Source organism: Cricetulus griseus, chromosome 9 (assembly GCF_003668045.3).
Source record: "Cricetulus griseus strain 17A/GY chromosome 9, alternate assembly CriGri-PICRH-1.0, whole genome shotgun sequence".
In the NCBI taxonomy this organism is placed as follows: Eukaryota; Metazoa; Chordata; class Mammalia; order Rodentia; family Cricetidae; genus Cricetulus; species Cricetulus griseus.
In genome coordinates, this window is record NC_048602.1 from 25,410,921 (window position 1) to 25,425,449 (window position 14,529).

General features: G+C 46.4%; 1 protein-coding gene across 1 annotated transcript; it reads right to left on the reverse strand.

The window, feature by feature from the left end:
• Positions 1–230: 230 nt before the first annotated feature.
• On the reverse strand, positions 231–14,020 carry LOC100768449 (neurotrophin receptor-interacting factor 1). Its single transcript, XM_027431198.2, is given in 8 exon segments — positions 231–689; positions 692–2,184; positions 2,766–2,892; positions 4,178–4,266; positions 6,361–6,843; positions 11,570–11,665; positions 12,418–12,544; positions 13,870–14,020. Coding segments are annotated over 8 exon segments (2,493 nt in total). The 5' UTR covers positions 13,903–14,020; the 3' UTR covers positions 231–644.
• Positions 14,021–14,529: the final 509 nt, after the last annotated feature.

The following is a 14,529-nucleotide window of genomic DNA, read 5'->3' on the forward strand; positions in this document are numbered from 1 at the left end:
CTACTAATGGAAGGTCCAAGAACGCATTAGTTGTTCAGTTCACAAGGCTGGATGTCCAGCCAGTCTTCAGTACATCCCAGAATGTCTAGTGCTGGTGAAAAATGGACTACCTATGAATAGAGCAAGTTTCCTCCTCCCCTGTCTTTTATATAAGCTTCAAGTAGGTGTGTCTCAGAATAAAAGTAAATGGATCTCCCAACCTCAAAAGACTTAAGAAAATACTCTTCACAGAAGTTATCAGTTGCTTGTATTTTAGTTAATATTAGATGTAGGGAAGTTGACAACCAAGAATAGCCATTACAGCAGGAAACACACATTTCAAAGCATTTAGTATATTTATCTACACATCCCTTTGGATTTTGTCACTCACACATGACCCTGTGTATAATAATCAATGGAGTATTTGCTAGTTGTCTTTTAAACTTAATGAGAACTTTCAGCTTTCATATTTTAATGACTAAATGAAGCATTTAAGAACTCTGACAGTGAACCCCCCCAAAAAACAAACAACAACAAAAAGAACTCCCTGACAGTTTCACTTATGCTTGCAGGGCAGTGTCCTGAGCTGTCCTTCAAGTGTGGGATGTCCTTACTTAGTCTGCAGGGTACACCCCAAAGCTGAAAAGGCAGTGGTTTGAAAGGCACTAGGACTGTGATTTGGTCTGCTTCTTGAACTTTATCCTGTGTGTGTTTTCTGATGCCCAACAAGGTGTGACCTCTGGGTGAAAGCCTTCCCACACTGGGTGCACACATACGGGCGCTCCCCTGTGTGAGTTCTCTGATGCCTGGTGAGGTGTGAGCTCTGGCGGAAGGCTTTCCCACAGCGCTGACAATGGTAGGGTCTAGCCCCAGTATGAGTTCTCAGGTGCTGAGAGATGGCTGAGCGGTCACTGAAGGCCCTCCCACACTCTGAACACTCAAATGGTCTCTCTCCACTGTGAATTCTATAATGCTGGGTGAGGGAGGAGCTCTGAACAAAAGCTTTACCGCAGACAGTACACGTGTAAGGCTTCTCTCCCGTGTGGATCTTTTTATGGACAGAGAAATACCTAGCATTCTGGAATAGTTTACCACATTCACTGCAGCGGCAAACTTGGCTCCCCTTGTGAATTTTTATAAAAATTATCTGCCGAGCTTGCTGGCTGGCGTCTCTGTCGCAATTGTCTTTCCTTGCAGTGGCCCCTTCGGAACCCCTCTGGTAACCTTTCACATGGGGACTGTATTTAATTGAAGTGTTGATTTCCCTGCCTTTTCCTCTTTCCAAGGCCTTCGGGCGAATTTTTATATGGGGAGCGTGTTTTGAAGAAGTACTAATTTCCCCAACTCTCCCACTAGAGTTAGAACCCTTCTGGTTAGCTCTTCCACTTCTCAAGGAATTCCTCCTTCCCTGGACTTTACCACCCACACAGCCTTTCTGGAGAATTCTTACAGGTGAAGCCTGTGTCAAGGAACAGTTCCTGTCCCTGGATCTTCCTACCTCAGCCCCCATCAGGTGATTCGGTATAGATGAACCTTGTGCCAGGGCATTGCTGCTTTCCCCACTTTTATCCTGTCTAGGAACTTTCTTGTGAATCTTTACATTTGCATCCAGTGTCCTGGCATTGCTATTGTCCCTGACTTTACCCCTTTCAGAGCCAGTGGCTTTTTGGTTAATTTTTGCAGGTTCTAGAAGTATAATGGCATCTTTGCTGTCCCTAGCTTCACTCTTCTCAGAACCCTGTTCGTGGTTTTGTATAGAACCATGTACCCTGGAATTGCTGTCATCTCTGACTTGCTGCCCCTCATAGTTCTTCTGCTTATTTCTTATGGGTGAGTCTCCTGGAATGGAAATGTTTTTTTCCTTGGCTTTCCTCTTCCTAAAGCCCTTCTGGTTAATTTTCACATCCAAGTGCTTTCCAGGAAGAACTGCATCAACTGAGCACTGGCTTGTGTGCAGGTTACTTTGCTCCTGAGAAGTGGAGCTTTCAGAGAGGTCCACAGGGAGGCCTGTTTCCTGTACAGTTTCCACCTGACTTGATTTTATGGAATGGATTCCTTGGACCTCATCTTCTGAGATACATTCAGAGACAGTGGACTGAGTATCATTCCTTGAGAAATCTTTTGGTTTCGGGATGTGAAGTGGTTCTGCCACAGAAGTAGGAGATTCTGGAGTTAACTCTTGTTTTCCCGATGTAGGCTGCCACCCTGAAAGAAACCAAATGATCAGTGTACTGTCACTAAAAATGCCAGAATGACACTATAACAAAAGGTATTAAAAAATGAGATTACATCCTCTTTCTTTCTTTCTTTCTTCCTTTCTTTCTTTTTTTGGTTTTTTTGAGACATGGTTTCTCTGTGTAGCTTTGGAGCCTGTCCTGGCACTCGCTCTGGAGACCAGGCTGGCCTCGAACTCACAGAGATCTGCTTTCCTCTGCCAACCGAGTGCGGGATTAAAGGCGTGGGCCACCAACGCCCAGCTCTACATCCTCTTTTCCAATAGTCATTCAGTCTATGGAATGACTCACACATTGTTTAGCACCAAAACCAGGAACAATCGATTTGATGATCAAGATACTGGGGTAAGAGAATGGAGTGTTTCCACTTCCCAAAGACAAACCAAACCTGAGGCTGCTTCTGTGCACTCAAGGTTCCCTACACACAAAGGGTCATAGATCTAGATAAAGATCCCTGACAGAATAAGAGACCCTCTCTATCCTTACAATGGGTAGAGCCAAAGTATGAGACCTGAGGGGACCCTTGGCTTCTCAATGTAGACATGATCTTACCCACAGAGACCAAGTTGTCCAAGGTCTCCAGCATCACATCACAATACTCATTTCTTTGCATTGGTCCTAGTAGCTGCCACTCATCCTGACTGAAGTCCACTGCCACATCCTGGAAGGTCACTGGCTCCTGTAATGTCATAAAAGTCTGGTGTTTATCAATGGGGGCAGAAGAAAGGACACTGAGATATTATAACAGATAGGGACTCCTCTGCTTTGGTGGTTTGCTCAGAGACAATGACCTCTCCAGCAGAAAGACATCCAAAGGGTATTTCTCTAAATGAAAGTCTTGTCCCCAAGCAGGTAGACAGAGCCCCTGATTGACAAAGACCTACAATTGCAATAAGCAAGGCACATCAATCATACTAGCATCTGTATCAAGGCTGCACCTTAAGGGCAGCATCTTACCAGAGGACCTTCTTCCTCTAGGACAGCCTTGTCCTCTAGGGTAAAACCCACAATGAAGATGTCTGCCTGTGAGACAGGTCTGACCTATGTAGAGCATTCACCTGTTATTGCAGGTTTCATGAGCCCCTAAAGATTCTTAAAAAAAGACTGTTCCACTTCACCAACCTACCTGGATTGGGGAGGTATTTTGCCCAGATGGGGAAGAGCCTACCTCAGAAGGAACAGATTTCTGAGAAGGAAGTCTGGGATTCATCAATCTGTATCTTCCCATTGCCACTCAGTAGCCTTAACTGAAGCCTGCTCTAGACTGTTCATTACATGAGTCATCAATTTCAATCACATGCCCGAGCAAGGATAAACTGTTTAGAGGGAAAAGGGTACTAACTAATGCCATATACACACCACATCATATAGCCGACAGGCTAATTATGCTGTATGCACAGCGCCTTAGTTTGGTCCAGACAGATCTGAGCTGTGCTGTCCCATTCCTAATTCCCCAGCTGAGTGTTTCTGAAGGACAAGGGCTCTCTCATTCTAACCGGGTACAATGTGGTTCATATAGGCTGCCTTAGTTGCTCTGCTTCTCATGTTCACCAGCTTTGGGCCACTTACTCCTGCCTTTTCCTTTGTCTATGGCCAGGTCACAATGTCAGGAGGCAGGATTGCCCTTCACACCTTGGATGTTGCAGAACTCCACTCATTCCAAAGAACTCAGAATGTTAAAACTGCCTATCATGGGACTGGAGAGATGGCTCAGAGGTTAAGAGCACTAACTGTTCTTCCAGAGGTCCTGAGTTCAATTTCCAGCAACCACATGGTGGCTCACAACCACCTTGAATGAGATCTGCATGCAGGCAGAAGACTGTATACATAATTAATAAAATCTTAAAATAATAAAAAAAACTGCCTATCATGTGTGAAGCCTCAGCAAGTCTCAGGGTAGAAGGGGGCATCTTAGGGTTGGGCGCCTTATGAAAAAAGGCACAAAAGGTAAGGTTTTTGCTTACCTCAGGTGGTACAGTAACTGGTAAGGTGGCTATGTCCTTGTTTTTCTCTTTCAGTCGATCAGTGGACTCCTTATGGCAAGCAGGCAGAGCTGGAGAAGATGACACAGGAAGGGATCAATGGTAGCCCTCAGGCAGGCAGAACTGCCAGGCTCTGCAACCCCTGAGCCGTGCATATCCAAGTCCCTTGACAGTCTATGCTGACCTCTTCACAAGGGGGAACCAATTCCTTTACCTGGAGGGGCCCAGACTGTCACCCTGCATGGACCACTGACGGACTGGGGTTTCCAGGATTGAAACCTTTTGTCCCCTTCCCCGTCCAGCATCACTTTCAGGCTCTAGCTTCTGAGGTAATGGCTTCCTCATACTTTCTTCTTAGAGGGAAAGTCGGTTTCTAGTCTGCAAGCCCTTAACTTGCTCAAGTGGCTCACCCTCCCTTCTGCTGCCTTGCAGAAGGCTTTCTTTGGTCACAGGGTGTGCACCCATTTTGTGCTGCCATCTTACATATTACTTGCAGTGCTAACAGCTCTGCCAAGGACTCCTTATGGTCTAGCCTTTCCCAAGTGCCTCCACAGGCTCCACGGTCTCTCACGATGCTGATTCTACTCCAACTAGCATGGGGCAGATGAGGTGACTCAGGTTGGTCTACAATGCTATCACCTAGTGTAAATGGACTCTGGGAGATACAGGGGACCACAGGCTTTCAGAGCAATTGAAGCCTTTGCTGGAACATTTAAGAAAGAGAAATCCTGTGTTAGGAAGTTGTAATGTAATTGTCTGAAGACAGACAACTGGGATATGCAAAAGGGATAAGCTCAGGAGGTCAATGACCTTCCTAAGCATGCATGTTCCCTTCCTAGATTTAGAAAATCCTGGAATTCCTCCAGTAAACTTTCCTTTCTTGGAGCCACGTGTTAGGTTTTGTGAGTGACATAAAAGAATCCCAACTAGTTCACTGACCACAAATAGTTTTCTCAGGGTCCTCTGTGAAAGGTCAGGGTCCTCACGCTGTGACATGGTAAACATAAGCTAAATTCAATTTCATCTCCTAAGCACTACTGCTTTTTTGGTGTTTGTAATTGTGGTGTTTGTCATTTGGGTATATGTGTGTTTGGGTACATGCAGAGGTCAAAGGAGGATCTCTGGTGTCTGCTCCATCCCTCTTGCTGTATTCTGTTGAGTCATGTTCTCTCATTGAACTTGTAGCCAGGAAACCCTAGTGAACTTCCTGTCTCCTCCTACTCTAATAGTGTTTTATAGGTATGCATGACCATGACCAGGTTTTAAATGAAGCTTCTGGGGAGTGAAACTGCAGTCAAGTGTCATTATCTGTACCAGATCCCCAAATTCTGGGGATTAAACCCAGAATGCTTTGCAGCCTAGGTAAGAATTCCACTTCTAATAACAGCTCCAGTTGTTTTCTATTGTGAGGCAGAGTTGTGATACATTATTCACACTGGCCTTGAACTCACTTGTAGCCCAGGCAGGCCTTGAACTGGTGACTTAATTTGAACTCTTGAGTATCTATGCCATCAGGTCTGACAAAATATAATAAGGTTCCAGAGACCAGAGTTCTGGTCCTAGCCCCACTTGGCCAAAATCAAGACTTTAACAGGGCCGTGTTCTTTCATACAGGGAAGAACACATTCTTTGCCTTCTCAACTTCTATAAGCATTCTTGGTTCATGGCCTATGGGCACATCCATCCTGCATCCTTTCTTTACCACAGTATCACAGGTATCAGTGACAGAAACAGCATCCATACACTCTACCAGTAACCTGACCTTTCCACCACCTTAACACTGCCACATGTGCATTCAATAGTCATGTGACATCTTTTCTGCAGCACCACAGGCTCAATGAACTTGAGTCGTGCCAGAGTTACAACTTCACTCATAGCCCCTACAAAGAACTGGAAGGCTGACTATGTGTCAGGGATCCCAAGAGAATGGGAAACAAAATAGAGCACTGCATCTGTGAGCTTCCACTGAAGCCCATGGAAGGTTTTCATTTGAGAGAACAGGCCTGGAGCCCCAGCCACTTCAGGTTTGCATTAGCTCTGACCTGCTAGTGTGTGGCAGACACAGATGTCTGTGGTCTGGAGTGGGACCAACCTTCCAGCACTCCACAATCCTCCATAAAGTCTTCCCAGAGATGTTTCTCACCCCACCCTTCCATGGCACTCACCACCTTCCTTAGACACCGAGGTTACATTCTCCACCAGGGCCACGGCTGCCTGGCAGTCCTCTGGGTGGTGTGACTCTACCCACACCCGCAACTTCTCAGGCAGCGCACTCAGGAACTGCTCAAGCACCAGCAACTCCAGGATCCAGTTCTTTGAATGTATATTGGGCTGCAGCCACCGGTGACACAGCTCCCGAAGCTGAGACACTGCTTGCTGGGGATCATCTGACTCTTCATACTGGAAATGGCGGAACTTCTGGTGAGCGACTTCACTGTCAGTCAAATGCGTGCCTGGTTGTTGAACTGGCTTGAGTTCACCAGGGCGCAGGTCTTCTCCACTTTCACTATAGAGGGATTGAATAAGAGCATTCCGGGGACCAGCCACATCCTTGTTCAGTGTAAGGACCTCAACAACCTTGATCTTCATCAAGGGATTCTCATCAGGAAAGGATTTGATTCCATCATCTAGAGAAGGCTCAGAAGATCCTGTAAGTGAAAACCAGAGCAAAAGCTCGGCAGGGTGGCACACGCCTATAATTGCTATACTTGAGAGACAGGGGAAAGAGGGGATGCCTGCAAGCATAGGTCTAGCCACGTCTACATATTCAGTTCCAGCCAATCAGAGTGACAAAAACAGATTCAACTAAAAAACAAACAAAAAAAAAGAAACAAAAACATGGATGGATATGTAGGTTAGTTGATAGAAAATTACCTAGCAGGGGCTGGAGAGATGTATCAGTGGCTAACACCACTGGCTGCTCTTCCCGATGTCCTGAGCCCAATTCTGAACCAGCAAACTGTGGCTCACAAATATCCATAATGATATGTGGTACTCTTTTCTGGCCTAAAGGGACACATGCAGAGAGAACAATGTATACATAATAAATAAATCTGTTAAAAAAGGAATTTATTGCTGGGTGTTGGTGGCACACACCTTTAATCCCTTGTTCTTTGTGGTTTCTTCAGATACTTATTCACTCTTTAGTACCTTAGTAAGCTCCAAGCAATGCAGCCATATTGCTAACAAACTGCAATGGATAGGATGCTAGTAATGATTATTGCTCTCATTCATATCACTTAAGATTTGGGCAGAATACAGAATAAGAGATGTTAGAAATTGCTTTACTACAATTATGAATTTTGTTATTCAAATTTTATACAGGGTTTTTACACTTACGACCTTTGACATTTCCTTTTTCTTAACCACTGTAATCCTTTCTAGTGAGTGTTTCTTCATTCTCAGATAATGTAGGGGTTGAATCTGATGATTTTCCCACAGAAGACATCCACATGGTCTTTGCCCATATGAGTCCTCTGATACAGAACAGGACGAGGACTCCTACTGAAGGTTCCTACATTGTCATTCTTACAGGGATGCCCATCATTAATTTCTATAATACTCAGTGGCTTCCCAATAGCTATTACATTCTTAAGACAAACCCTGGCACAACTGTGAAGAACAGTAAGACGGTCACACACGGAACAGTTTCTATACCATGTACATCCTAATGATTTCAGAGTTCTTAGACGCAAGTAATTGATATGAGAAAACTCCCAAAAACTAAATTGTTAATTTTTTCTGGTGTGTGTGTGGGGGGGAGGGGTCTGGTTTGAGTTTTCTTAAGAGAAGACTCACTTAGGTTAGAAGCTGCTCCTGCACCAATCATATTTCTGAGATTTCTTCCCTTAGAGTGAGTTCTCAGAGACTGAAAGATTCATAAAAAGACTCTCTCATCCATGTCTTTATAGATTGGTATCCAGCTTTTGCCTTCTAATAGTTAAGGAGGTCAAGGTGAGATGAAATTGGGCTTTCTCATGCTAAGGACAATTACTTCACAGAGATCAGCTTTCTTCTGCCTCCCAAGTGACTTGACTAAAGTTACAACCCACCATGCCTGGCCAATAATCTTCTTTAAGGATTGCTTTTTAATTATTAAGACTAGATAACTTTCAAGTGTTCCATCTGAAGGTCATACATGTAGGTGCGCTTTTTTGAATGGACAAAGAAGGACAACTGAACATATGATTCCAACATTTTTTGGGGGGGAGGGGGAGGAATTGAGACAGAGTATCTCTATGTGTACCCTTGGTTGTCCTGGAACTCTGTAAAACAGGTTGGCCTTGAAATCAGAGAGATCCACCTGCTTCTACCTCCTGAGTGTGCACCACCACCACCCAGCAAGGACAAACTAACTTATTTTCCAAAGCTTTCACATGATCTTATTCAATTCAAAGCTTTCTTGAGGATGAATGTCATTTGTCTTAGGATTTATCCTTTTCTCATATAACTTCAACAACCACATTTCATGACATCATTGTAGCTATGGTGAAAACTGGAGAGGTATGCAAGCTGAGTTGTGAAAAAGAATCCCAGCTTTTGATTGAATCTCAGTTCTGTGCATCAATCAGAGGCACAGCACACAACTCTTAGGAGACTAGTGGAGATGTATTATCTCAATTAATAGTAATATATGACATTCTAAGATCTCATACTTTATTTACTACAGGGACTATTGGAAATTAAAACACATGCATTTAGGTCAGCTTAGCAAACCTCCTTGGGTGTATCTAAGGTTCCTTTTCATTTACAAGTTACTGCCAGAACAAGTAGAGACATGGAACTTTCAAGGTGAATGCCATTAGGCAGCTCTATACAAGATTAGTCTAAAGTTTTACTCAACACTATGTCATCACGGCAAAAAAAAAAAAAAAACCCAAGGTTCAACTTCTTAAAATAGTTTGTACCTCTAATATATATTAATTTCAAAAGTTCAGACAAAGTTTCTCTTGCAGTGCAAGGCTGGGGATGTAGCCCAGTGTCATAGCATATACAAGGCCCTGGGATCAGTCTCCAGGACCACAAAATGAATGCTTGCCGAAAACATACAGAGTACAAAAAAACAGCCACAGGAAAACCTTTCAGGGCCTTCTTCACCCATAAGAATTCTCAGCAGCTTTGTTTGCCCGTTTAGCTAATTACTTACCTGGATCCACTGAGTCTATCTTTGAGTCAAACACACTCCTAAATTCTCCCTAAACCTGCTAATATTCTTCCAGCAGGCATTGTTTCACCCCTAGATGCAACAGAACCCCCTACCCTCTCCATCTCTGTCCCACCACTGCTCTTTATGGACAAACCAACCAGAGTGAGCTATGATAAGCCAAGTCACAATAAGCCTCAACAAAAAGTCAAACTCCCCTCACAGCTAATATGGACAGTGGTCTTCAGTCAAATTAACCTGCCATTTTTGCAGTTTGGTTACTTACTCCTACCCCTAAAATAGGGTCCAGAGAAGGGGTGTGCTAAGTCATAGATTCCAGTCCCTTTGTGTTGTGACTAATAACCATCACTAAAGATGGCACCAGATGGAGACCTGACAGGTGAATAATGCCAGAAGCAGTGGTTCTGATGCTACTTGTACCACAGCATAAAAAAAGACAAGCATCCAGTAGCACACAGTGGGCTTTATAGCCAACACATAAATAAAAAAGTTGAAGACAGCAAAGACAGTGAATACCACCCTGTCACTTATGAAGATTAACACAAAAATATAACCTCATAGCAAGGCATTTCTTAAATCTACTGTTACCACTAACTATTGGAAGGAGAAAACCACTCTGACCACCTGGGAGGATTCTAGAAAGGAAACAGGAAGCATTATGGATTCTCATTCATTTCTAGCACTAGATGGAAATTTAGTCATTCAGATGAATGTTGATGTGAAACAAAGCAGCATCTAAGATCATGCTCACCAAAACCTGGCAATTTTCCTATTAAGTGAGGCCAGATAACCACTCTTTCCTTTCAGGATCATGTTTGTATGTGATGATACAACTATGTCACTGTCCAGAGCAAAGAAAAGCATTAACATGGGGCTGAAGAGATGGCCTGGTGGTTGTAGTGGTTTGAAGGAGACTGATAACCATGGACTCATGGGTTTGAATACTTGGTCCTCAATTGGTTGAACTGTTGGCAAAGAGTAGAAGTTGTGGACTTGTCAGAAGAGGTGAGTCACTGGGAGTGTTCCAAAAGCTCATGCCAGTCCCAGTAGCTGTCACTCTGCCTCCTGCTTGTGGATCAGTTGCAAGCCCTCAGATATTGCTATAGCACCTTGCCTGCCTGCCTGCCTGTTGCCATGTTACCCACTATGATGGTCATGGGCTAACCCTCTGAAACTTTGAGCAAGCCCTCATTTAATGTGATCTCTCATCTTCACAGCAGCAGAAAAGTAATTCAAACACCAATGTTAAAACAATGTAGCAGGATGACAGATTCATCTCAACAACTGTGCAAGAGAGGATTAACCAGCACAAGTAACAGCAACAATGTGAGTCTAATCCAATTTAATGTAAAGTCTAACAGGATATTCTCAACTAACTCAAGCAAGCTGATACTTATTAGAGGTATGGAAAACCAAAATATCCTAAGTTTTGTTTTGTTTTTAAATTACAAGGGGAATGAAAAAAAAACTAATATATAATGAAATGTATAGCATTTTGGCATGCATCCAGAGAAGAAAAGCACAAAAGTTCAAGGCGAAAGAGCATGGAAGAGGCTTCGGTACTATGACACAGCAATTTATTCTATGGAAAGATGATCTTTCCAAAAATAGGAGAATCAGTATATGTTTACCACATACAAAGTGAAAACAAATAGTTAATAACAAAAAGGAACATTAAATTACTTCAATTGACACAAGTATTCACACAATATGCCTATGTGTTTAACAACAACAACAAAACCTAGAAAACAAAACAGGAGCCAGTATAGTAGCACATATTTGTAATTCTATAAACTTTTAAGCAGGAGATGATCAGAAGTTTAGTTATTACCACGGTGGAGGCCAGCTTGGGCTACTTAAGACCTTATCTGAAAACAAAATGGGAAAGGAAAACAACAAAATTCCCAACACAAACACCACTACCACCACTGCACACAAACCACAGATACTATAACCCTGCCCCAAAGTAAGAATCTAGGCTGGGGATGTTAGTTCAGTAATAGCATGTCTGTTTGCACTGCTGATTGTGTGAAAGACCCTGAGCTAATAATCACCAGGACCATGGAAAAATGACTGCAGATTGAAAGTAACATGCAGTAATTACAACATGCTATCTGAGTTCTCATAATCTCTACCACTTAGAAGACATTAGTCTCAGAGTCATCAGTAGGCCCATCCCTTTTGTGAACTCCCTCTCGCCTGGATCTCACCTGGAAAGGTCTCTTGAGGACTTTCTCTCTCCACTGGCCAGAAGTCTTCTACTTCTTCTAACTGAGATATCACATTTGGCTTGGAAAAGTGATGTTCTGCTCAAGGGAAAGAGACAGGGCTTGGGGAGTCTGCTCAGAGAAAATGCTGTCCTGCTGCAGCACTATAGCCCTTCCTTCCCCCACGCTGTGACAAGAGGACGTCAGGCCTTGGGCAGTGACAACTACACAGCCCTTCCTTTTGTTGGATTTCTTGGGCAAGTTTTTCCTTCTTTGCAAAAATGTGACAGCTGATAAAGAACTGTCAGGACTATCTACTTTTCTTGTTTCTCTCTAAACATAGACATGAACCTTGGAGCCACAGCTATGCAATAACTAGAAAGGGCAGAAAACTTCCAAAGAACAAAAAGAAATCACCATCTTTAATGATACCCCTGAGTTGCTGGACATAGACATCCCATATGCTGGGAGTGCCAAAAAACAACCACAGGCAACTGTCACTGCAGTTGTGAATACCCGTTATAGGCTCTAGCCAGTATTCAGAGGCTCTGATGTATGGAGAGGCCAAAGCTTCCCAAGTTATACTGAAAGCTGCCTTTTCTTTTCTCCCAAGCTCTCCACTGCCATAACATTTCCACTCTGGTCTGTCCAGTCTAAGCCCAAGACAAACGGCTCAGAGGCATCACACACTAGGAGTTAAAACAAAGGAAGGTGAGGAGGAAGGAGGCAGAGTCAAGAAGACGGGCCCCAAAATTCCATTCTTCCTCCTCCTCCTCTGGAGTGATGGAATTCCATGTGTGTATCACCCACCCAAGGCTCAAGCATTTCTATTAATGTGGAGGCTGCCTTACCTACTGAAATCACGTTATTGTAGTTCTCCAGCATGATTTCCTTGTAGAGGCATTTCTGTTCGTGGCCCAGCAGTGCCCACTCTTCCTCGGTAAATGTTAGTGACACGTCTTCAAACTCTATAGGTTCCTAAAACCCACAGGATGTTGTTGTTGTTCAGCCAGGGATCTTCCTTTTCCACGGGGACAGAAAAATGGGAAGCCTACCACAACGAGCCAGCAACATTCTGACTGTCTCATCTCATATTGCTCCTACTCTAATCAAGAGGACACCCGTGACCTCAACTCTGTGAAAACCCGTTCATTTCTCATTAACCAGGGGACAGGACTGCTGGTTCCCATCTACACCACTGTTCCTGTTAATGAATTGTCACCTCCTCAAAGTAGTTGCTGAAAACTAAACACGAGGAGCCTCCTCTCCTCTTAGACTTGGCAGTTTCTGCCCACGGTTCAGTGGGTAATGATGCTGCCAAGCCTGGGTTTGGTATTTCAGGCTCCGCATTTTGTAAGGAGGAGCGATTGGAAAAGCTGTCCTGTCCTCACAGGGGTGCTCACCCTCACACACCCTCACACAGTGCTCACCCTCACACACACAGTGCTCACCCTCACACAGTGCTCACCCTCACACAGTGCTCACCGTCACACACACAGTGCTCACCCTCACACAGTGCTCACCGTCACACACACAGTGCTCACCCTCACACAGTGCTCACCCTCACACAGTGCTCACCCTCACACAGTGCTCACCGTCACACAGTGCTCACCCTCACACACACAGTGCTCACACACACAGTGCTCACCCTCACACACACAGTGCTCACCCTCACACACGTGCTCACAGTGCTCACCCTCACACACGTGCTCACAGTGCTCACCCTCACACACACAGTGCTCACCCTCACACACACAGTGCTCACCCTCACACACGTGCTCACAGTGCTCACCCTCACACACACGCTCACAGTGCTCACCCTCACACACGTGCTCACAGTGCTCACCCTCACACACACAGTGCTCACCCTCACACAGTGCTCACCCTCACACACACAGTGCTCACCCTCACACAGTGCTCACCCTCACACACACAGTGCTCACCCTCACACACACAGTGCTCACCCTCACACAGTGCTCACCCTCACACAGTGCTCACCCTCACACAGTGCTCACCCTCACACACACAGTGCTCACCCTCACACAGTGCTCTCTCTCACACAGTGCTCACCCTCACACAGTGCTCTCTCTGACACACTTGCTCACCCTCACAGTGCTCACCCTCACAGTGCTCACCCTCACACGAACTCAATGCACCCCAAGAGCCTGCACCCGGCCTGGGGAGCCCCCACTTGACACCCGGGTCCCCGTCCCCGTCTCCGTCCCCCGGGGACATCGAGGCCTCCCCTCCGCGCAGACTGCGCTCGCCCGCGGCCTCGGGAGCTCCCGGCAGCCTCTACTCACGCGGGGCCGGCCCGGGGCGGCCGTGGAGCTCATGCTGCCCTCGGTGCTGTCCCGGGAGGGGCCCGCGCTGCCGAGGTGAGGACGGAAGCGGGAGGGCGGGGCCGAGGAGGGGCCGGAAGCTCGCCCCGCCCCGCCCTCCCGGCTCCCGCGCGCTCGCTCTGCGCGCCCACGAGTCGGCTCCCGGGGCCGCGGGCCCGCGCTTCCGACGCCGCCGTCCGCCCCGCGCCTGCGCGTCGCACGCGCTTCGGGCCCGGGGCGGCAACGGGAGACGCCGCGAGCAGGGAGCGGCCCCGACGGCGTCGACGCGGCCCCGCGAGCGCACGGGACGCGCTCGGCCCGCGAACCGCCGCAGCGCCAGGCCCGGGACTACAACTCCCAGACGCCCCCGCGCGCGCGCGCGAGCCGTCCGTGCGGCCGTCACGCGGGAACTGGGAGGAGACGTCTGAAGGCGTCGGCTGAGCCGCTGAGCCCGGCTCCTCTGTCCGCGGGGACCGCGGCTGCGGAGACCCGAACCCCTAACGCGGGGCCACGCGGGCACAACCGGATGTGGGGACGGCAAGGGGTGGGCAGGAAGTGCTGGTGTGGGGGGCGGCTGAGCGGTGATTGACGTGTGGTCGGGTGGGCAGCGCAGGCAGCAGGGACGGACGGTTCCGTCTGCGC